The 25,982-nt window shown below is 36.1% G+C and overlaps 1 protein-coding gene across 3 annotated transcripts in view; it reads right to left on the reverse strand.

The window, feature by feature from the left end:
• Nucleotides 1–25,982, reverse strand: part of LOC150088106 (LON peptidase N-terminal domain and RING finger protein 3) — a 150,186-nt gene that overhangs the window by 21,012 nt on the left and 103,192 nt on the right. For 2 of the 3 annotated variants that reach the window (XR_016546776.1, XR_016546777.1), the window contains exons 10-11: nucleotides 17,078–17,262; nucleotides 1,030–1,478 (exon numbers count right to left, since the gene is read on the reverse strand). Coding sequence is in view for 1 of the 3 variants with exons in the window: in XM_090370575.1 (XP_090226701.1) it covers nucleotides 1,192–1,478; nucleotides 17,078–17,262 (472 nt within the window). In the remaining 2 variants the exon portion in view is untranslated. The remainder of the gene's footprint in view (nucleotides 1–1,029; nucleotides 1,479–17,077; nucleotides 17,263–25,982) is intronic. The other variant, XM_090370575.1, reaches the window with a different exon arrangement.

Consider the following 25,982-nt stretch of genomic DNA (forward strand, 5'->3'; position numbering starts at 1 on the left):
CATAAAACTGAATCACAAGCAGTACATAAATAGATGTAGAGGATGCATCTACTTATGTAGAGGATACTGCTTCCAAAAGAGTAACAATGGATTTTATTTACTAAATTTTATGAAATTTTTAAAAACTTGAATTTGATTTTTGTCAATTTTACTATAGTGTTGGGTAATAAAGTAAAGATAAGAACACATTAATATTTTAGTGCATCTAGCACAAAGGTTACCAAATTAAAAAGTTACACAAAAAATTTGCTTCACAGAGCCCACTACTACTGAAATTCACTGCTGAATTAATCAACAATGAGTTTCAGTTTTAGGAAGTTGGTAATTTTCAAAGTAGCTATGCAATACTATCATATCACTTTATGTGTAAGGTAAGGCAGTTATGTTTATGTCAGATCAAAATATTCAGAGCTGTCATGGTGAAAGATTTTGCTAGAGGTAGTAGGCATGTAGTAGATAATCTTATTTGAGTCTTTTAGTCCTTATGAGTATATTCAAAAAGAAGGAAGTGTTTAGTAAAAATCTACCATCACTACTAGCAGCAAAGATTTCTCTTAATAAAATTATAGGAGAAATATCAAATATATGTTTTAAAATAATGCACAGAATAAAATGATTATACATTGGATAATCATTTTATTCTGTGCATAATACATTGGATAATCATTTTATTCTGTGCAATAAGTGATTGATTTACGATTTACTAATAATAAATGGTAAATCAATCACTTATTGCATATCTTAAAAAAAAAAAAACCACCTTTTGAAGGAGAATATTTCAAGCTGGTGGGAAAACAGGAATTACTCAGTAAATACATACTTGCAGATGTCATAAAAAGAATCTTAACCAAACTTTTATTTTGATTAACGGTGATTCAATTTTAAATGTATACTTGTACTATCATGAACTTCAAACCAACTTAATTAAAAAGGGGACTAAAAATAAATCTAATTAGGAACTTATACAAATATACAATAAAAATTCAAAAATAAGGTATCTAAACAATGTATTGAACAGTAAATTCATACACCAATTCTTTTTCTGTATAAATCATTTGGGCCCAAGTATGTTGCTGCACCAGAAAGAGGAAGGATAAATAGAACACCAAGCATCAATAAGTTCTGTGAAATGACAAAATGCGAACACAACTGTAGCACCTTAGATATGTAACTCCTTAATTTTTAATCCACTCAGACAGGTCCATGATGCTGAAGATAGCAAAGTACCCGACGCAAAGATTCTAGTCGACGACGAAGGGATGTCATGGCCAGTACTGCTAATTGTGTCTTTACATCTAGCGGAAGAATAGCTAACAACCACCAGAACCAAGTGGGTCCATCAGGAGAAGATATATAATTTTCTTCTACAGGAGGCATAGATCCAAAATACTGGAGAATCCTAGTCTTTGTATCTGTTTCCAAATTTGTAAACCAAGCTTCAGCCTCACGATATACTTCATCATGAAGAAGTTTCACTTCTAAGCAGAGGGGGGGGGGAGGGAGAGAGAGAGAGAGAGAGAGAGAGAGAGAGAGAGAGAGAGAGAAAGAAAAAAAAAGTTTCCAGAGTTATTTTTAGTCTTTCTTTTTAATAAACAATATTTAAATTTATCATCTAAGCAATGCAAGTGCATCAATCTATATTTATAACTAAAATGACAAACTGAAGGTTGCACAGAAAAAAAAAAAAAAAAAAAGCATCTCACATCACATACTATGATGCAAAAGTTTTCTACTCTTAATCTTCAAATAAACTAGCACTGTCTCATTAAGAAAAGTATAGTTCTATTTATTCTTAGTGTGTGCCATTGTCCAGATGAACTCTTTCACGATTATTGCCCCATCACTGGCAGGAAAGTATACACCCTCAATGGCACCTAGTTAACCACTGATAAAGGGGTCAGTAATCCCTGAAACAGAAAAAAAATAATAAATAAAACTACATGTCTCTTCATAAGAAAAAGATAATCTGTGATTTGCTTGAATATATGAGATGTACAATGCATTTACATGCAAATTCAATTTGCAGTCATGCATTATGTGATGTGCATATATAGTATGATGCATTTGTACCACCTGTATATTTACAAACCTTCTGTATCTATACACTTTAGAACTCAACTAATATGGATTTCAATTTAATTTATTGCTTAATCTTTTAAATAATGAGTAACAAATTAAACTGAAATACCACATACACTTTTTCCAAAAAAAAAAATTTTTTTTTTTTAAACTGGTTGATAATTTTTTCTCAAATTATTATCAACATAATTTGATAATTGGGCAGGTGGGCTAAGAAATGGTAATTGAAGTTTAACATTAATAAATGCAAAGTACTGCATATGGGTAGCAGTAACCCCACAGTAATGTATGGTACTACACTCTGTAGCACGAACTGTGTGGTACTACCCTCAGGTTAGAGGAAAACGAGAACGACCTGGGAGTAATTGTGCAGTCAGATATAAATGCACAATTACTCCCATTACTCTGAGCAATGCAGATAGGCTGCCAGAACTGCTCATGGGGTTTTGTCAACGATATACAGGAATTTAGCTGGCAGGGATAAGGAGGTGATTATCCCATTGTATAAGGCAATGGTGAGGCCATGTCTTGAGTACTGCATACAGGTCTGGAGGCCTCATTTTAGGAAGGGTGTGGAGCTGCTGAAATGAGTACAGAAGGGCAACGAGATTGGCGAGCAGAACAAAGGGGTGCTCTTACCAGGAAAGGCTTCAGTTCTGCAAATTGCAGCACCCAAAGACTAGCCACCTATAAGGTGAAATGATCGAGGTGTTTAAGGCTTTGAAATAATTAAGCAAGCTCAATGCTAGATGGAATTCTTCCTTTTTCTCAGACAACACACAAGATGGCACAAATTTAAATTGAGGAAAGACTGTTCCAGATTGGTTGGTTGTTTGGGTTTTAATGGCATATCAGCAACTAGAGCTATAATAATAATTATTATTAGACATATGGTGCAAGGAAGCCTGAGGCTTATGCTGCACCAGTCAAAAAAAAAAAAAATTTCTGAATTACCATGAGAGAGAGAGAGAGAGAGAGAGAGACGGGAATCACTAAGAAAGGGAAGAATGATGATACTCAGCTCAGGACCCTGGGTGTGCCAGGCCTATACTCACCAGATATGAGCCCTTGGGGTTAATGTACCAAAACCACATCACATAGATAACAGTAAAAACAGATAACAGTAAAAACTGTAGTGACATAATTGCTTAGGTCACTATGTAAATAAACAGTTCCAGAATAGATGTGTGGAAGTTTGCTTTTAGCCAATGGGTGATTGATTGTTGGAACAAGCTTCCATCTGCTGTTGTGGAAGTTTAAATCCCTTGAATTTATTTACTTTTAAATAAATTCAAGGGAGAACTAGGCAAACAATTGTGGCTAGTGTCTTTTTTGTTGGCTGATGCTGTATAAGCCAGCATTCTTGCACTGTTTGTTACTACTAATGCAAATGGACTGAAAATGGGTTTCCTTAAACAGAGAGCATGTTGTGTGCTAGAGCACTGCCTTGATAGAGCATCCAACCATCTTTCGATAATTCAGGTGTCTTTCATCAAATTTTTTCATTCAGCCTTGTCAGAACTGCAGTGCAGTATATATGAGGGACAGTCTTATTTGGTGGGACACATTCAGCCATTATAATTCCATTAATATTGAAGAAAGCAAGAAGCATGTTTTTCAATTTTGATATTCTTGCTTTTTTTCGGTCTGGGGATTTTTTTGTCTTCTATTGCACTGACTGTCTTTTAATTTCTGGATCACACCATAACAGCCCCAACTTTCATTGCAAGTAATTACAGTACTCAAAGTCTGGATCTTCTTCAATTTTTTTAAAAACATCTTCGCAAACTTGGAGTCGTCTCAGTTTTTTATCTTCATTCAAAAATTTTGGCACCATCTTGGCACACTTTTCTCATGTCTAAATTTTTAAGTTAAAATTTGTCTAACCATTTCTCTGTCCATATTCAGTTCTGATGAAACCATTCCAATGCTTAAACAATGATCACTTCTCATCAATGTTCTTACCCGGTCCACATTTTCATTAGTATGGATACTGGGTGACCTGGTCTTTATCGTTTTACATCTCTCTCTCTTTCTCCTAAAATTCTTTTACTAATGCTAATGTCATTCAATCAAATGCACTCTTAACATAGTATCTTCCCAATAAACTTCGCATAACTTTCAGTTGGTGTTTTCTTTAGAATTGTTAAAAAATTTGAGGATCATTCATTGTTCAATTCTTTTGTCTGTCATTTTTTTGGCAAACTACAAAAACACAAAGTAATGTAAACCTGTTTCACTGCAAAGCAAATGAGCATGTTGGAATTTGACTTGGCAGACAACAAGAGAAAGGTTCAAGGTCAACTGCTGTACCTTGGTTTCACAGGTGGTGCATAGTGTGCAGTGGCTACACATGCTATCTTATTATTTAATAACCATGCCTTGTATTCTGGGATAATAAAGGAGTGTTTCTGGAACATTGTGTGGAGTGATGAAAAACAGTGATGAGTAACAAATACTGCAATATATGCTTATGAACAAATTAATACCAGCAATTCAAAAGAACTATTATAATTTTATGCCTGTTCTTTGTGTGTCTGAAACATGGTAACACCAGTTCAGACACCCCCTTGTTCTGCAGTGAATCAGATACAGGAGATAAAATCTGAAGTATTATCCCATCCTCCATATATTCACTATACTTAGCTCCACGTGATCCTCACTTTTTTTGTGCCACTAAAAGGATATCATTTCTCATCAGGTGAAGGGGTCAATATGGCAGTCACAAATGGCATCAATACCAATGTCAAAACTTCTACCCTTGAGGAATCCAGACATTAGTGCAGCTTTGGAAGACCTGTGTCAAACCTAATGTGTATTACATTGAAGATGGCATGCATAGTTTCCTTGTTGTTTGTGAAATACTACTTTTTGGAATTTTTATTTTAATGACCTTTATACATATCTCTATTTTGCATGCTCTTTGGCATATGAAGGGTGATCTAGCTCTGATCTGTGATCCCCCCCCCCCCCCAAGACTATCTTAAAACCATTTTGTCATATATTCTTCCTCTGTTTTTAAATATGTAACTAGGCTGATCTGTTAAGACAAATCTGTTTTACAATCTGTGATAACTGTTCAGTGCACACAGTTCAAATCAAATAGAACAGAAAGAATACAATGTTTTTAAACAATGAACTTTAATTTGCTAAACATCAATAGCTATACTCTTAAGCAGCTTTAGATGGTTCCATCTGAATTGTATTGTCTTTTCTGAAGAAATCTAAAATTTCCTATTAAGTAAAGGTCCTACTGCATTGCTGTTTCATAACAAGTCTTCATTTCTCTTAGTGTAAAAATATTTTTCAAATTCCTCATCAGAATTAGCAAATTTAAATACTAGGGCAACTTTTGTGTAATTTAACCTTTCTTTCATATTTTCCTTCATTTTCTTTACATCTTGTTTTGTCACTGAGACATGTCACTGTCATGTCTCATTGTCAGAACTGCCAAAAAAACTAGCCATGCTTCCAACTGTTTTCTGCAATACAAACATTTCCAGATGAATATAACTCCCTGATCCATAAACTGTATGAGCTGCAGCAATGGAAAATAGGAAAAGGTACCAACATTGCTTTTGCTGCTTGATATAGCAATGCCTTTCATGTTTTCATTTGCATTTGGTTTTGACTTTTGAAATTATTTTACCTCTTTTACAAATTAATTGTGAAACCATTCTGATAAAAGTTCAAAACTGCAACAAGTTTTTGTTTAATTTAAATCTCAATTCTGCATGAATAAAACGCATACACACATGGTAATGCACCAGCTTATAATGCTCTCCCACTTTTAACACTCTTTTCTGTCCGATCCACAGTCATTCTGATGAATATGCATTTTTTTAAGATCTATAGTGCTCCTATTTAAAACACTTGTATATTAACCTTGATAACTGCTTCATAGACAATGCAATTTAAAAAAAAAAAAAAAATCAGCGCTATCTACCAAAATAGCCCTCAAAAAGGCAAACTGATGTGTTCCACGTTTTAAATTCGCATAATTCAAGAGATTATTTTATCCAACATCAATAGAAACAAACTCAGGAAAAACACATTTTTTATAAAAGATTCGTTTAAAAAAAGTAAACATACTTTGTAATTTGTCATGATACAAAATTACATACATATAATAGAAAAAAAAATTAAAGTATCAGACACCCACTGATTCTTCACCTTCACAAGATGAATGAATGTGACAATTTTGGAGCCTGCTTATTAATGAAGTTATCTAATATTTTCTGATACATGAAAAAACACTATGAGATTATAAATGCCAAGACACAGAATTTAAAACTTATGGGAATAATAAGTTTTTTGAAAAATTTTACAGTCTTTTTGATTAATTAACATTTTAAATTGTGTTTTACATATAGTTTAAAAAGTCCTAGTCATGTCCATTAGCTTATTTTTAAATTTAGCTAAATTTTAAATTTTGTAAGTTATGACTTAATATTTGTACCACTATTGTATCAGTGTTTTTGGCAAGAATATCGTAGCAGGTAACAAGTAGGCCAGTGGAATAGTAGGGTTTTAATTGTGATAAACAAGTAGCTCAAAGATTCTAATCACTTTTTGGACATATATCTTTTTATGTTTAGCTTAGGGGTTTTACTTTTTGGTAAGGATATAACTAATTTAACACTGTGTATATAAGGTATAACATAAAACTTGATAGTCTAATATATATCACTGCATTTAGGAATATATTAGCTCAGTGTAGTATTGTCAATTAATAAATTAAATTTATTTAAACAGAAATCATGCCACAGACTACAGCAGCAAAGCAAATCTCAGGAATGAATTTTCATTCCTGAGATCATGACATACTGTCGAAAAGCATTGTCAGCTTCAGGAAGGAAAAAAACAGTTTTGCATTTTTTGTTAAATTAATTTTTTACTTAATTTTTAATTGCATTAAATTGATTTTTAATTATTATTAATTATTTCTTATTGTAATGTAATATTTTCGATTTTTATTTATTTTTTAAATTGTCCGTTTTAATTTCTATGTATCATAGTGAGGTAAACTTCTCTTATTCTTTGAGAGAGAGAGAGAGAGAGAGAGAGAGAGAGAGAGAGAGAGAGAGAGAGAACGTCGGTTATCCGGAATAATTTGAAAGGCTAATCGTTCTTCTTTTCTTTTATTAACGGTAGTACAGTAAGCTCTGGTTATAGTGATCACGTTTGCAAATTGAATTTTGATTATAATAAGCAAAGGATCGAGTTTACTACCTGTTTATAACAGATTGTACAAACAAAAAGCCCATTAAATTGAAAACTGAAAATTCTTTTTATTGCTTTATGGTTGTGACCTCTAGAATTCTATGTGGCCTTCAGAAATGTGCTTTAGAAAAACATCACAGAGACTACTTGGTTTTCTTGGAAACCATGAGTGAATTTCAGATTAATTTAGCACCTGATTCAGTAAGAATAATATTGGCCCAAAACTGTGCGATTTATTATTTTTCTCAACTATTTTATGGCAAAATGTGAACAAAAAGAAAATGCATAGTTTTAACATAGCAACAAAAATTGTAAATTATTAATAGAATTAGAAAAGGTGAATATTTAGGAAATCTCTCCAAAGAGTTTAATGTAGGCACTTCAGCAATTTATGACATCAAGAAAAATTCCAATGCTATAACAGAATTTGTCTCGATTATGGACAGTGAAGGAAGATCTAGCAGGAAAAAGACTATGTCAAAACCTGAAAATTTTGCTTTAGAGAGTGCACTCACTTAATTTTTTTGTTTTCTTCAGAGCAAAGTTTAGGTGAACCAGTGTCTGGCCCAATGTTGTGTGAAAAAGCATTGGATTTTAATCGAAAATTTAAAGGTAATAAATATTTTAAGGCAAGCACAGGTTGGCTGAAAAACTTTAAACTGAAACATGGTATACGTGAACTAGACACTCAAGGTGAGAAACTTTCTGCAGACGAATCGGCAGTGGTGTCCTTTGAAAAGTAAGTTTCCTTCAGTTATAGCAAATTAAGAGAAAGAAAACGTTTATAATGTTGATGAGATGGGCTTATTGTGGAAAGCATTACCGAGAAAAACCCTAGCCACTAAAAGAGAAATGCCTGCACCAATTTTCAAGATGAGAAAAGATTTTGATTTGGTAGTTGTTGGCGCATCGGCTTCTGTGGCCATATTGCACCTCCCAAGGTTTTTGCAGTACTTTGATCCAAGCCCGAGGCGGGAATCGAACCCGCGACCTTTGGGTTGCCAAGCAGGTACTTTACCCACTCGGCTAGCCCGGTCGGCTGATGAGAAAAGAGCGAGTTACAATTGCTATATGTGCAAATGCCACTCTGATGCACAGATTGTCCATCGGTAAGTTGAAAAAACCGAGAGCATTTAAAAATCTTTCTAATTTTCCTGTTTTGTATAAAAATCATAGAAATTCCTGGATGGATGTTTCTGTTTTCTAAGATTGGTTTATAATTTTTTTTTTAATTTAATTAATCTTATTTAAGTTAAGTTGAAAAAAACAGATTAATCTTACAGGAAAAATTATCCGGAAAATTTGGCTACCCAGAAGAGGTCTGACATCAATTATTCCAGATAACTGACCCTCTACTGTGTGTATGTGTGTGCGTGCGCACATGAGCGTGCTTGTGTGTGTGTGTGTGTACTATATAAATTACATCGTCCTCTTAAAGTTTATTTCCCAAATAACCTCTATAGGTAAAATTACGTCATCTCAAGACATTATTACATCATCCTGCAGAACTAGTGGGATACTGCACCACAATAAAAGCATCCACCTACTGCTGTCTGACATCACTTCCTATTTAGAAATGGTATGGCATACACTAATTTAACTCCTACTGCTGTCTGACATCACTTCCTATTTAGAAATGGTATGGCATACACTAATTTAACTCCAAAGAAAAGCATAATTATTGCTTTTGTTAAGGAGGACTTCTCTGGTTGACACATAGTCAAAAGTTGGTTTTAACCAGTCAACTGTCAAGATTACTTAAAAAGAAATGTGACACTGGAGATGTCAAAAGAAAATCTAATCTGGAACTGGACTGAACAAGTACTGCAGCACAGGGTTACTGTGCTGCAGTATTTATTCAGTAACTTCAGAGGTCTGAAGCATCTACATCTCTGTGATTGTTGTGCAAGTTTCACAGACCTAAAATCCACATGGAAGGAATATACTGTGGTAAATGCAAGTGATAGAACTGTCAGAAGGCTTGTGATGTGTAGTCTGAAAGCATATAAATTTTGTAAGGAGCTCTTACTGACAAAATCCATGAGGAAAAAACAACTAATTTGGACAAAAGAATGTGCTAACATGACAACTAGCAGTGGGAATCGGTAATATTCTCTGATAAATCCAAATTTAACCTCCACGGATCACGATAAAAATGTAGCATTTACCCTGGTGAACGCTACGTTCAGCATAGATCTCATTAAGCCTATCACACCCTGACTGTATTCAATCAACCTTAGAGTTTCTATCAGGCCAGATGGTTTGGTGATGCATAACAAGCAAAGGAGTGGACAAAATGCATTCCTGAAACCTTCCCAGGGACTAATAGAACATATTCTCACAATCTAGTATAAATGTCACATTTTCTTATCAAGCAAGAGTCAAATATCCGAAACACTTCCATTAATCACAGCAGAGAACTCAAAATGTTATGATTACAAAAAAAAAAAAAAAAAAAAAAAAAGCCAAATTTCTATTGGTCTTTAATAAAATTTGGGACAGCTTGATAAATTTTTTAAAAGACCCAAATCAAATATAAAATTTCATCAAAATCCATCCACTTGAGGTAAAGTTGTAAGTGTATGGACAGATGGATGCAGGAATAGGCAGGGTGAAGACACTAGGTCTACCCTGCAAACACGACGAGCAGATAATTTCAAAGATGTAATAGAGGCTCAGATGCATCCAATTAAAAGCTACAGACAAGAGAAGTTTTAAAGACTGCTAGGGCTACGCAAAGAGCACCGTGGAGAAATGGAAGTACCTACGTGTTTTAAAGGAAAACTGTTTAAGCTAGCTCAGGATGAAAGCCACAAATTTCACAGAAGTGTACACCACTGATTTTTTTCTTGGCGATTCTATATCCATTATTTCTTATCCACCTTTCTATTTTGTTTATGGGTAACTGGGCTGCCACAATGGTATCGATGCTTTGCAATTTAATTTGGGTTGGAAAGACCAATTGCCTACACACAAATTTCCAGTGAAGGCAGTTTGTTGCTGTTTTCATTCATTCAGTCGCAACTGACTTTTGGAAACTTTTTGGGCGAGATGCCTCCATGCTGTCCGGTCTTCAACAGCTTCTTTCAAGTCCTTCATGCTCATGCCAGTTTCGCTCTTGGTGGTGTTGAGCCAGCATGTTCTTTGCCGACCTCTTCTCCTTGTTCCACTGATCTTTTCTAGCATTATTGATTTTTCCAATGAATTGGATCGCATTACATGACCGAAATAAGTCAATCGTAGCTTGGTGATCTTGGCTTCCAGTGATGTTTCTGGCTTGATGCAATCCAAAATGTCTCTGTTTGTAACTTTCGCTGTCCATGGTATGAGAAGCAGCTTTCTCCAGTACCAGAGTTCAAAAACGTCAATTTTTCTTCTGTCTGCTTTTTTCATTGTCCAGCTTTCACACCTGTAAGTTATGAGAAACACTATACCATTAACCATTCTGGTGTTCATTGTAAGGCTGATGTCTTTGTCTTTCCAGATCTTTTCCATGCTCATTACTGTGCTGTGCTGTGTCCAAGTGAAATTCTTCTTTTAATCTCTTCATTGTTATTTTTAACTTCTCCAGTCCCAGCTGTTGTTATAATTTTTGTTTTCTTGATGTTAAGCTGCAGTCCCTCTTTTACGCTCTCATCTTTAACCATCAAAATCAATTATATTAGATCATCCTCATTTTCTGCAAACAGAGTTGTATCATCTGCATATCTTAAATTATTGATGCTTTTGCTGCCAATTTGCACTCCAGTATAACTTTTGCAAAGTAGTTTGGCAAACTTTTGGAAAGGCAATATAACTTTTGCAATATTGTTCTCTTTAAGGGTAAATCAGGGTTGTATTTAATAATAAGCCTGAACTCATTTCTGTACATGTATTGTAGATAGAGAGCCCTCATAGTGCCTGTGAGAAAGACAGTTCTCAATGAACTGAGGACGCTCCTCTGCAATTCAAATAAATCTTTCAGGATTCTGGATGTCCATGTTGTATTAAACACTTTCTCAAGGTCTAGATTTACCTTCATCATAAGCTGTTTTTTGATAATGAATCTATATATACAGGGTGTCTCAAAAATATTGGTACAAACATTTAGGCGAGGTAGGTAACATCTAAAGGAATGTGAATTGCATAGGAACCCATAACCAGAAACGGCACCATAAGTCGGCACACGGCGCTGTTCATCAGTTCACGAGAGGGAAAATTTCTGTTTACTCATTCAAGCAGTAGTCGCCACACGAAGAGCATGCATCAATATATGAACTGTGAGCTGGCAGACATGCACCTGGTGTATGAATTAGCAGAGGGCAATGGACAAGCCTGGAGAACACTTCCCAGACAGACATGTACCAGACCACCATTTGTTTGCGCATGTGCATCAAAATTTGTGCGATTATGGGTCATTTAGAGGTAACAGGAGTAGTGCGGGCAGACCACGATCGACACAAACTCCCGCCATGGAAGAAAGTGTGTTGAATGCTGTCCAGAATAATCCTACCAGCACACGTGCCGTTGCCTCTGCCTTAGGAGTGTCTCGTTGCAGAGTACAGGAAACAATAACCCCTGGGGAGTTGTCTACAGAATAGTGACCAACAAGCTGCCAAGAGGAGATGTCTTAGAAACTACTGTCACACCAGATGGAACCCCAACCCTGTGTTGGATGGATTCTGTAAATAACATCCTAGACAGCATCATTCAGACTGAAACTGGAAATCATTCCCCCACCCAGCTAGACATTATAAAAGAAAACACTGAATATGACAATGCTAATATTGAACCTCTGTTCACTATACAAGACTTAGAAATAGCACTATCTAAAACCAAAAACAATAAATGCCCCAGGTTTTGACCTCTTAGAGGTTAAGATTATCAAAAAATTAGCGGAAATAGACCACATAAATTAATAGCACTATATAATAACTGTATGACAGAAGGTATATTCCCAAAAATATGGAAACAAGCTGTGTTAAGATTAATCCTCAAAAACCCTGGAAAACTCCCTACTGATCCCAAATCATATAGACCAATAGCCCTACTCCCTGTACTAGGGAAAATATATGAAAGACTAATATATAGCAGATTAGCTCAATATTATACAGAAGCAGGTTTGCATTCCAACAATCAGTACGGTTTTAAGCAGGGCAATTCTACGGAGGATGCCATGCACCACCTACTGACAACAGTTAAAAACACAGAGGAGAAATATATGCTGGCAATCTCCATTGACTTTGCTGGGGCATTTGACTCACTCTGGTGGCCTAGTGTCCTTAGAAGACTTCGCCAGGCAAATGCCCCACAAAACCTCTATAAGGTAATAAACAGCTACCTTACAGACAGAAGTGTCTCAGTACGCAGAAGGTTCCAGGAATTGACATGCCCTGTGAATAAAGGCTGCCCGCAGGTTTCAATCCTTGGCCCTTTCTTTTGGAACATTGTTCTGGATGAATTTCTGGCCTTGGATCTGGGCCCCGTGGAAAGCCTGGCCTTTGCAGATGACATGATTTTCCTTGTAAAAGGTAACTCAAGAGTGGTTGTAGAGCAAAGATCAAATGCCGCCCTCTTGCAGCTGCAGGAGTGGGCACAAATGCACATGCTCAAAATATCGCCTGAAAAAACCAAACAAATACTTCTAAAAGGCAATTTGGACATAAGAAGACGTCCACAAATCAAAATTAACACACACACTATAAAAATGGTAACAGAACTAAAATATCTTGGAGTGGTCTTTGATTCAAAATTAACCTTTTACCCCCATTTGATCTACTTGGCGAAGAAAGTGAGAAATTATGCAGGTATGATTGCCAGGATCAGTCGAGCAGACTGGGGACTCAAAAGAAAGACCCTGGCAATCATATACCATGCAATGTTCCTACCTGTTATCACCTATGGAGCCAGTGCGTGGTTCATCCGCTCGGCCATAGTAAGAAATAGGAATAAATTAGAATCGATACAAAGGACAATACTACTCACTATTACCAGAGCATGTCGCACAGTAAGCAAACCTGCACTACAGTTGCTGGCTGGAACTCTCCCACTTTATCTGGAAGTAGCCAAAAGAGGCTTATATTATAGATTTAAAAAGGGCATACCCACAGAATTTCTGGGGATAGCCCTTGACACAGCCAACACCTTCAATGATGAAAGAAAAAGAATGGCCACAAAGCTCCGCGAGCTATGGCAAACAAAGTGGGAGCAGGAAACCAGAGGTCTGGTTACCAAACGGTTTCTGCCACGGGTGTCAATAGTTAGCCCAAAGCCACCTAAGTGGTATGCCCCTGGACTTTTTACAACATTTATACTGACAGGTCACGGCTCCCAAAAGGCGAAACTAACCTCCTTAGGCCTGACCGATGACCCAAACTGCACCTGTGGCGAAAGTGAAGACCGGGCACACATTCTATATGAATGTATAATATATGACATCCCTAGAACAGAGCTAATAGCACAGATTGGTCCCCTTCCCAGGGGAGAAGAACAGCTGTTCATCATAGAAGAGCAAAATTATAAAGCTTTTACATCTTTAACACAGAAAGTATTTGAAATGCGCAGAGCAATGCAAAGAATGGCAATTCAGGCCCCCAGCAATTAAACAATAATCAATAGTAAAATTGCCCAAGCTTCCCATCACGCCCAGACGATGACTTAAAAACTGTCAGGATAGCAGTATTCTGCACCCTGACAGAAACCTGACATGACAAACCTCCCCAGGATTACCCTGCCATGTGTAGGAACCTGGGGCCCCATGCCAAATAAGTAACCATGTAGGGGAGGGAGATGTACAGGGAGCAGATTAGCTGAAAAATATCAGTCGGCTAGTAGCAAAGGGATGCAATGTAGTATGAATGAATGAGAATGAAAGACAATGAATAGGCTGGGAACTGAGTGAACTAAGAATTATGGTAAAAGGGAATAAATGGCAGTTTTGGTGAAAGAAAGAGTGACCTAGCATGAGGGAAAGAGAGAGTAAATGGGAATGAGTGGAAGAGCAAATGTAATTGGCCGAAAGAATACAAAGTTAAAAATAACTTACATCACTTTATATATACTGTACTAACAAACATTTACTAACCACATAAACACTATCACTGCATTCTCCCCTGGCCTACAAAAAAAAAAAAAACCAACTTGTGGCTAGGCCTGCATCACAACTGAAGAATAACAGTAAGTTGAGGTGCCCAGAGAGTGCAGTGCAGAAAGTAAGAGTCGAATAAATGAGATGAGAATTAGAAGAATGAATAAAAGTGTAAGCATATGAGAAAAAGAACACAAACCATAAATGCTATAGTTAAGTACACACTAACCTTAGTTTTAATTAGCATTTAAATTTACACTACACATCATTGCATCCCCTCCTAGTGTGAGAAAAAGATGAATGAGTGAAAAAAAAAAATAAATAAAAAATATATATATATATATATATAAAAAAAAAAAACTTGGAAAAAAATTATAAAATAAGAAAAAAGTATTTAAAAAAAATAAATAAAATTTTTAAAAAAATTAAATTAAATTAAAAAAAATAAAATTAAATTAAAAAAATAAATAAATAAATAAAAAAAAAAAAAAAGAATGCAAGTAGAGTGAGAATGCAGATTATGAATGAAGTAAATGTGTCTCTTTCCCACCCCCTTGCCTGGTGGGTTCCCCACTGCCAGCTAACATATCCCACCCCCGGAGCGGGATGGGCAGATTAACCCTCATACCGGATTCGACACTCCTTGGACATGACACCGACGAAGACATTCTGCGGCTTTGCTGCCAACGGCGATCTGAACTGGGTACTCTAACCTGGTTCCCTTTAAAGCCCCATCCCCAGGCAGGGGAGGGAGGAGACGGATCTCTGTCTCCTCTCCTCCCTGCCTACCCCCCCATACTTTGCCTGGTGGGGCTCGTCTCCACTGACCTCTTTGGGGATGCCTACTCTATCGTCCCTATTCTTCTATCTGTTTTCTCCCCAGTCTTCAGTCTCCCTCCCTCTCTAACTAAATCAACCGAAGTACACCCTTAACAATGTCGCCAAATTCTAATCAACGTCTAAATTCTACCGGTTTCCTGTAAATCTCTAAGACAACTAACACTATTAGCTAGCGTATAGCCTCACATTTAATAACATCAAAATTTTGCCCGACTTATTTGGCCTTTAACACATCTCTTTAGCGTTCAACCCCAACCAGTGATTTCCTAACAGCAATCCCATTAAGCATTAATGTCAAATGCAATTTTTTTTTTTTTTTTTTTTTTTGAATAGGTCCTAGCCACTGAAATCCCAGGAAACTAGGTGCCACAGCAATTTGTTTTGATACTGGATACGCCCAGCTAGCCTCCACGTGGCAGGGTATGGGCAACGTTGGGGCCCACTAGGGGCCTGGCGGCCAACAAGCCGGATAAACAATGGGCACAACATATCACACTGCACAGACACAGCCCACACACTTTCAAGTCTCTGGCTTGACAGTGTACTGTCCTCGATACAGCGAAACACACGTGAAGATGGGAGAAATCCCAGGTGCCGTCCGACATGAACATACCTTATACCGAGTACAGTGTGTCTGGCACGATGATTCCTTACACCCCTTTCATCTTCAAAGGGTTCAGTTACTGCTCCCCCAAGATCATCCTGCACGTGTGGCTTTTGCGCAGCGGTTTCTCCAAGAGAGTGTTCAAGACTTGAATTTTCCAGGCTATGTTTTGTTCACGGATGAGGCTTGATTTCACTTGGGAAGGCTTATTCAATCAGCACAATGCTCATGTGTGAGCTCACGACAACCCACACGGTGTGTGCCCCCATGTGGCACAACATCGCTTCACAATAATATGTGGGTAGGTATGGTGGTGACTGCTTAGTCGGCCCATATCTGTTACCATCCCGCATGAACTCCGCTAAATATCGGATCTTTCTTGAACAAGTTCTACCAGAGTTACTTGATGATGTTCCAGCAAATGTGAGACACAACATTTGGTTTCAACATGACGGGGCACCTGCCCATTATGGAAGGTGGGTTCGTGACCATTCGAACATGCGTGTTTGGTGTTGATAGATTGGCTGTGGTGGACCCGTTGCCTGGCTCCCGTGCTCACCTGATTTATTGAGCCTTGATTTATTTCTGTGGGGGGCCCTCAAATCTATTGTGTATGAATTGCCTGTGGAGACAGAAATGGATCTCGTGGCGAGACTTGTCTGCATTGCTGCTACTGTCAAAGAAACTCTAGGTGTGTTCGACCATGTCTGCCAATCCATACTGCGTTGGTGTTACGCATGCATCGCGTCTCGTGGTGGAACCTTCGAGCATTTGTTGTAACATCATGAAATGCATTCATCTCGTACTCCATTGTTAATATTATGTCAAATAAATGTTTGCCACTAATTACTGTCTTGTGTCATTTCTGCTTCTTGTGCCTCTGCTACTACTTTCCCCATGACGTTTCCGGTTATTGGTTCCTGTGCAATTCACATTCCTTTAGATGTTACCTACCTCCCCTAAGCGTTTGTACCAATATTTTTGAGACACCCTGTATATATATATATATATATTTTATCTTTGACATGCAAGTCAAGAGTCAACCTATTTTTCCTACATTCAAATTGGTGGGGTAATAAAACAGTCCCTTTTTTACAATAGAAAAGTTAAGTTTTGGGTTCCTGATGAAGAGACATATCAAAAACTTAAAATGGAAATTGTGCTAGATAATGAGAATGCTCCAGATAACACATATACTAAATATGAGACTCCATGGTTTAAAGTAAAATAACACTCCTTCCAAATACACTAATGAAAATTCTTACCAATGGTTTCTGATCCCTCAAGCGGAATATCTTCAAGAAATTCCACAGCACCAGTGTGGTAGCCATCCCGCATATCTTTTCTCAAAATGTGAAACCTTTTGCTTCCTATAGTATCAACAATGGCCCGACCATCTGGGAAATATCGAACACCTCTAATTTCAAGCATGGTGCCAAAATCTGCAATACTGTGTTAAAAATACCATTCTGAATATGAAAGCATTTCAAAATATATTATCAAAAGATTCCTTAAAGAGAAAAACAAAAGCAATTTTTTTTAAAATATGAAATTTTAAAACAGAACAGGAGTTTGGGCAGAATAATGAGCACATTAATTATCTAAGATGCTACTTTTTTTTAACACTTGAATTTAAAGATTAGATAATCTTTTGAACTGAAACTGATTACATTATACTTTTAAAAACGTTTTATAAAATATTTTAATGTCATAATTATTAATACAAATTAGCAATACAGAGATACAAATAATATTAAAAAAGGCAGCTGTAGCTGAGTGGTCAAGTACAATGGTGCATAAGTACACGTGCCTTGAGTGACTGGGGTTCAAGCCCATGACTGCTGAATATGGTACTGTTTCTTGTATTCTGTATATCTTGTGAACTCCTCTGACTGTTTGGTAGTCCCAGAGTATAAACAGAAAATTTATTTATTTATCAAGTTTTAAGTAATAAAATTTAAGTTTAGGTTCAAAAAACAAGTTTGAAAAGAATTTAAATTTCAAAAGAAATTACCTTTTTGCCATCTCTGCTTTCACCATTACAAACTTACACTTCTTTTTTGATGAATGACAAAATTCAGCTTTTGTACATGTATTAACACTCTAAGAGGCTAGATCTCCATGTTCCAATCAAGTGTTAGTATTAAGTGGTTATACCATTAGGGCTAACATTGATGGTTTGCAGAGTATTTAGAGATTAGATTAATTGTTTTGGTATCTTTAGCTATTCTTATTATTCTGTGTGAGGTTGAGGATTAAGTTATTTTTATTGTTGTTATACGATTCTGTTGCCCTCTGCAGCAGCCTAGCCAGCATGATTACTATCTGCCACTTGTTTGTAGAGGTCTGGGCTCAATTCCTGTAGATGACTGGAATTATTTCTAAAAGTCATCTTCATTCGAGGATGTAATTAGCCCAACCTCACATGAGGATGGGGTTGGGTTTTTCCTGTGAGTTTGCAATATGCAATTTGGCTCTATGACTTCACACTTCTACAAACATAACACATGGTTATGGATGGACACTTTGGTGCTGTTAATATCAATATTTATTTCATTTAGAGGATTTTTTATTTGGGAGAGAAATTATTAGAGAACTATTGGCTGGTTGATTTTAATCTGTGCCATTACAATGCACTTAAAAATGGGTCCACAAGCACACCCTTATTTTGGTTCATATTATATGTTATTCCTGTTATAAAAACTTCTTCGTAAAGTCTGTATACAAGGTATTTTGTGGTTAGTGTCTTAGGCTTGGGGGCGGGAAGCAAGACAGGGAAGACCTTGTGATGGTGAAATTGGTGCTTATCTTCTTCTTTTTTTTTTTTATTGTCGCAATTTATTCACTTATTTGAGGGAAGGAGACATAGGGAATGATAATAAATTGCTCATTTTCGTTATCCATATTAGGGTTTTTTGGATGGCTGAGAAGTTTATTTTTTTTTTTTATTTTGATAATTCTGATTTTGCAATCAGTCTACAAAAAATAAAATACAGTAGACTTGATTTTCTAGGCTAGATGATTAAAAAAAAATAAATAAATAAAATAATCTCTGATAATCGATTTCCCAGTTAATCCAAAAATACAGCAAGTCCCTGACATATGTAAGAGATATGTTCCAGGACTTCTTACGTAATGCTGGAATGACTAATAAAATATTGCTACTACCGAGTATCCCTGATGTGCCAAAATTACAAAAACCACATAAATCCTCAGAAGAATGAAGAAAAATAGTTATATATTTTTCAATTAATTACTTATATATTTTATATATTTGTTATATATTTTTAATTAGTTGAATTAAAAACTATCTGAGAGAGTGGTGAAGTAGCCAGAGTGGCACATAAGAAAAAAAAACATAAAAGGAAGAAAGAATGCATGTTATTGTACTGTAAAAACTGATATGTATTTCGTAGTCTTGGTTATTAAAGCTCACTTCATTGGTGCTGATCCCATCACCACTTCTCGCATTCTGTCTTTGTTCTTTATTAGTGTGCTCACTGTTGACACTGACAAATCTAAATTCTCTGTGATACTTGTTGATGTTTAACCATTTTCATACATCCTTATTATTTTAATTTTCTGATCCAAATCGATCGCTTTCCTTTTCTTGGTACCACTGTTACTTACCTTCTTAGTTGGCACCATGATAACTTTCAAAATGAAATTTTTTGTAAAGAACTTCACAGGGTTAAGGTGAAAACTCACTATTATCACCCCACACAGCTCACATTTTACTAAAGCACATTTCTGGAGGTCACTACCATAAAACAACAAAAACAATTTACACTTTCTGGGTTATTGGCCTTTTCAATTAGTGCAATTTATTATAAATGGGTAGTCAACTTAATCTTATTGCATTTGCGATAATACAGATAACTGGAATTCTGCGAGTCTTTACATTATTACGGTGAAATGTGTGTCCCCTTCACTGAAATCTTCAGTCATAAAAAAACAAAAAAAAAAAAAAAACAAAAAAAAAAAAAACAAAGAAAAAAAAATTAAGAATCTTCTCTTCATTCCTATTTTTAAACTTGTTATTCTGTATCTAACTTGTGCATGCTGATTGTCATTATTATTATTAATTTTTTTTTTTTTTTACTATTTTAAATTTTACAATCCTAAAAAAAAAAAAAAATTGAGTGAAAAAAAAAAATTTACGTAAGTTGGGGACTTACTGTATCAAAAAAAATGTTCAGCAACCTACATAAAAAATAAGGCAATAGATAAAAATTTACCTCACAATACTTGTGCATCCAATACGATCTGAAGTTGATTTTAAATCCAATAGCTTCGCTTTATTTTTTAAAATGTCGCATATTGTTTGGTCATCAACATTATAATGGTTCATTAAAGAATTAAAAGGATGCACCGTTTTCAAACTTTTGAATAATGTCAAGATTTTGTTTAATTGAAAGCACAACTTTTTTGCATTTACCCATTATTTTTGCAATTTCTAAACAAGAAAAAATATATATTTACTATAAAAAACATTTCAACATCCCTAACATAAATAAAGAAACAAAATTTGTCTTTTTGTGGTGTGATGGAACACAATAATCGACGTGATGCACTAAAACAAACACAGACCGGGCTAGACGGGTGGGTAAAGTGCCTGCCCAGCAACCCAAAGGTCACGAGTTCGAATCCCGGCTCGGGCTTGGATCAGAGTAGTGCAAAAACCTTGGGAGGTGCATTATGGCCACAGAAGCTGATGTGCCAACAAACAAACAAACAAACAAACAAAAAAAAAAACCTAAAACAAACTAAACATTTGTTTTCTCTCTTTCCCTCTTTTTTTTTTTTTTTTTTTTTTTTTAAATTTTGGAGTCTTGAAGTGTCCCGGTTAATCTGATCCCGGTAAATCGAGAGTGTGCTGTATTATAATAAATATTTATTATAAATTTTTATAATAATAATTATTTTAATAAAATATAAAATACTAAAAATAAATAAAATAAAAATTACAGGGTTGTCAAAGACACAGAATGTGCAAATCACATCAGAAGCAGACACTGGTAGGCAAGACTGTACCAGGAAAAACAAATGAATGTGGAAGAACCATTTTGCAGGTTTATACAGCCACTTGATTTGCTGGTCTTGACATGATTATACTTATCAAGCAAAAAGGAAGTAGTATGCATATATATACATGGAATATGTATGTATCTAAGAAAACAATTCTTACTGTTTGTAAAAAAGCTGTACCTTAAAAATGTGTGCAGACCATTGTTATTAACCAACTGATCAGGTTTAAGCTTTTTCCTTTGAGAACGAAAGTGCTAGTTTTTTTGTTTTTCTTTACTTCAGTTCCTTTCATAATCAAGTCAAAGTTGGTTAGCTATTTGATATTTAATGGCACACTGGCAGCTAAAGCCAAATGAGTCACAGAAAAAAAAAGTCAAGAAAAATATAATTTGACATGAATTTTGTCGAAGTAGTAGCCACCTCCATAAAAGTGAAAATTTTATCTTTATTGTACTAGAATTATGAATCATAATGGTTGTTTACTGATAATTTAACACAGAAAAGTAGAAACTAGAATGTTATATGCACCTTACGTATTGCCATGTCAGTATCAAGATAGTGAAAAAGCAGCCTAATGTAGTTAAGTTCCATAAAAGTAATTGAACAAAATATGGAATGGAGATGGTTGATCAGATGAAAAGGAAATATTCTGTCAAAGCAAATTCAACAAATAATTCACAATTTGCACCACTCAAAATAAAAGATCTAATTCCTCTATCTCTCATTTTGGCAACATTTCATACCTCCAACTGCAGAGCAGTGGTTGTTAGGTTGTACTATTGTATCATGACATATTTCCTGTCTGAATATATGTTTAGAGTTGCAAAATACTTTTGCTCAAAATTGTTGTTAAACATATTTTAATGTGGACATCAAAGTTGAATTTCAGTAAAAATATATATTTGGTAACATGTTTACACAAAACAAGTAGTACACACAAAACTGGATGTCCTTCATTGCTCAGCAAACAAAAACTTAATATGCCATCACCCAAAAAAAATCATCAAATCACCAAGAAGACTCATCACAAATGGGTATGTCATGTTCAAGTACACAAAAGGTTGTCAAAAAGTTAACTTACATCACGTCCCTTCATATTTAATAATGGCACAACCTTAGAGAAAACGATAAAGAAAAAAGCTTGCATTATTGTTGCTAGCACCTTTACTGTTTCAAATGAAACTGGTATTTCGGACAGGGTTTTCTCCAATGATAAAACTTGGGTCCACTTAAGTGGTTATTTCAACAGTCAAAAGAGCAGGATACAGAGTAATTACGCTCCATGTTTTTCGAAAAATGCCATTATATTCTCAAAAAATTGGAGTGTGGTGTGCTAATTCAAGAAGTTGTTGTTGCTTGTTGTTAGGACACAGGGTCATCAAAGGACAAGATGTCTTTTCTATGGTTTTTTTTTTTTTTTTTTTGTAACTCATTTACATTTTCTTAGATGTTTATTTAAGTTGATTTCTATTATTAGTATTAGTTTCTGCTAATTAGTTTCCTCTTTGATGCAAGAGACAAAGCCACCTAAGCATCCCTCTGCAATATTTTGTCTAGTTCTTCCTTGAATTTATTCAAACTGTTCACTTCCACAACAACAGAGAGAAGTTTGTTCCAGCGATCAACCACCCCAGTGGATTAAGTCCAGCTATGCACATCTATCCTAAAACCTTCCTTCCTCAATTTGAATTTATTCTCCCACTGTGTAGCCTGGGCAAGAGGAAGAATGCCATCAGCACTGTGTTTACTCAATCCACTCAAAGCATAAGCACTATGGCAGATATAAACTAGTCTGTAATCAAGTCACAAAGGAGATAAGGCAAGAGAAGGCAGATTACGAGAAATCTTTGGCAAAGGATGCTAAAAAAAACAGCAAGGACTTCTTTACTTATATAAATTCTAAAAGGAAGGAGATGAATCAGATTGGTCCACTTGATATTGGTGGTTTGACTGTTGATGATCCTGCTCAGATAGCTGAATGAGTATTTTACATCTACATTCACATGAGGGAGTTATTAAGGGAAGAAAATGCCAGAAGTTTATCAAACTGTAACTGAGGTGCATAAGGCCTTGAATGGGTTGAGCAGGGTGAATTCTGATGGGATTCTTCCGCTTGCTCAGAATACACCTCAAGGGGCATAAATTCAAATTGAGGAAAGACATTTGTTGAATAGATGTGCAGAAATTTGCCCCAAAGGCAAATTTCTGCACATCAGTGCAGGTGGTTAATTGCTGGAACAAACTTCCATCTGTCATTGTGGAAGTTGATAGCTTAAATAAATTCAGGGAAGAAATGGACAAACTTTTAGAGCGAATGGTTGTGTGAAATTTTTTTTTTTTTGGTTGATGCTATATAAGCTCATACACTTGCTTTCTTGCATCAAATGCCTCTATTACTACTACTGCTGCTATTACTACTACTATTATTAAACACCCCGATGGTATTCTCCACCTTGTCGCGGTGGGGGGGACTTACGTGTCACGATGACCCGGAGAGCTAAGTTGGCGGTAGCTTAGCTACTGGTAGGGCCTCCCAAGCCGGACAGGTCAAAGGGTAGGGGCCAGACTAAGAGAGATACCCTGGCCCTCCAGGTTGGGAGACTTACGTGTCACGATGACCCGGAGAGCTAAGTTGGCGGTAGCTTAGCTACTGGTAGGGCCTCCCAAGCCGGACAGGTCAAAGGGTAGGGGCCAGACTAAGAGAGATACCCTGGCCCTCCAGGTTGGGAGTTGCTGCAATGGGCTAGCTCCTCGTTCAGTGTAAAAAATACACAAATGCTAAAAGACCTACAAGTGAAAATGAAAATGGACTGCACTTTCGGAACGACTCGGCAAATGGAAAAGGACTATGATTTTGGGATGCTGGAATATTCAAAGCCTTTCAACTAAAAGAAACTTTCTTTCGGATGAACTGCACAAATTCAAGTTAGACATCGTCGTGTTATCAGAGACAAAGAAAGGGATGTGGAGAAGAAATAATGGGAGAATACTACCATTTTTGGAGTGGAGTTGATAAGAGTGAAAGAGCAAGAGCAGGAGTTTCTATTGCTGTTAAAAAGAAATTGAGACACAACATCAAAAACTGGCAATTTATTAATGAAAGAATGATCTCATTGGAACTGAAAATATATGGGAGAGATATGTATTTTGGGAATATATGCCCCGACTAATGACACCGCCGATACTGGTTGGTTTTTTTTTTTTTTTTTTTTTTTAAGGAGCATTAGCAACTAAGGCCATATTGCTCCGGGTCATGCGGTGGTCATTCCGACCTTTCCGCATCCTCCGTATTTGGTGGTGACGGGCTCGAACCCCGGTTTAATCAAGAAGCGTGTGCTACGCACTGCTGCTCCTTCCCACCTGGCTACGGAGGCGCCACACCGCCGATACCTTGAAGGATGAATTTTGGGAGGATCTGAGAGAACTAATAGAAAAAATTCCTGAGAACAAAGAGATATTTCTAATGGGAGATTTCAATGCAAGAGTAGGAACTGAACAAAATAGCAAAGTTATTGGAAGATTTGGAGAGAAAGAGAGGAATGACAATGGAGATAGACTATGCAATCTTTGTGAACAGTTCGACTTGTTGTTGTTGTTGTTTTGGTTTTTAGGAGCATTAGCAACTAAGGCCATATTGCTAAGGGATATGCGGTGGTCATTCCCCGACCTTTCCACATCCTCCGTATTTGGTGGTGACGGACTCGAACCCCGGTCTAATCAAGAAGCGTGTGCTATGCACTGCTGCTCCTTCCCACCTGGCTACGGAGGCGCAGTTCGACTTGAGAATAAACAACACATTTTTCCAACACAAGGATATCCATAAATATACTTGGTCACAGGAGACAAGACAAATTAGATCAGTTATAGATTACATTATTTCAAAACATTCAGGGACATGTGTATTGAAAGATGTCAGAGTTTATAGAGGAACTGAATGTGGATCTGACCATTTTCTTGTTAAAACAACACTGAGGTGTAACTGGATTAAGAAAATGTGTGGACAACCAACAATGCAGGGAAGGAGAAATGCTACAAGTGGATCAATTTAACATTGACCTACTCCAGGATGACAGCATTAGAAACAACACCCAAAGACTGGATGCTGCAATTAACAGAGATATTTAAAAAATATTTAAAATATTTTAAATATTTTTTAATACTTTAGAATATTTTACTTTAAAAATACTTTAAAATACTTTTAAAATACTTTAAAATATAGTATAATACTTTAAATATTTTAAAGAATATTTAAAAAATACTGTTAAAAAAATAGCTCATGAAATCCTAGGCAAAAAGAAGAGCCAAGGACCAAAAAAGACCTGGATTACAGAGAAAGTAAGAGCTGCTGTAGAGGAAAAGAAACTTGCATATCAGAAATGGCTGGGTGATAGGAATGATGCATACAGGAACATTTATGTTGAAAAAAAGAAAATAGCCAATCGGTTGGTAGTAGAAGCGAAAAATGAAGAATGGGAAAGGAAATGCGCAACTATTAATAGTAAATTGGGCTTCAAGCAATCAGCGGAATCGTGGAAGGTCCTTAAAGACTTGAGAAAACAGAATAAACACAATGCTGGTTTGTAATTAATACCTTTGAAAGACTGGATGGAGTACTATGAAGGACTTTTAAAAGAAGACTGGGAAGAGTTCAAGAAGATGGAGGATTTTGGTGTAGAAGACTTGGGCTTAAAAGTTTCTGTTAGGTAAGTGGAACTCCTGCTAAAGGAAGGAAGGAATGGCAAATCACCTGGACCTGGAGGAGGTTACATGGAACTTCTGAAATACGGAGGAAGAGGAGTGGCTGTTCTGATACAAAAACTGTTAAATAGTATACTGAGAGGAGAAGAAATACCGAAAGAAATGATAACAGGATATATTACATCAATTTATAAGAAGGGCGATCGGAAAAGCTGTTCAAATTACAAGGAATATGCATCCTAAACCCGCTGTTAAAGATCCTTGGAAAATGGATCAGGAACCATTTAGAAGCCCGAATCGAGGTATCAGAAGAACAAAGTGGTTTTTCAGCTGGGAGGTCATGTATAGATCATATCTCAACAGTACGACAGATCCTTGAAAATGCCAATCAAAAGGAAAAAAAATCTTTATGATTTTCATTGACCTTGAAAAGGCATATGACAG

The sequence above is a fragment of the Mastigoproctus giganteus genome, chromosome 3 (assembly GCF_048544385.1).
Source record: "Mastigoproctus giganteus isolate SK-2022 chromosome 3, ASM4854438v1, whole genome shotgun sequence".
In the NCBI taxonomy this organism is placed as follows: domain Eukaryota; kingdom Metazoa; phylum Arthropoda; class Arachnida; order Uropygi; family Thelyphonidae; genus Mastigoproctus; species Mastigoproctus giganteus.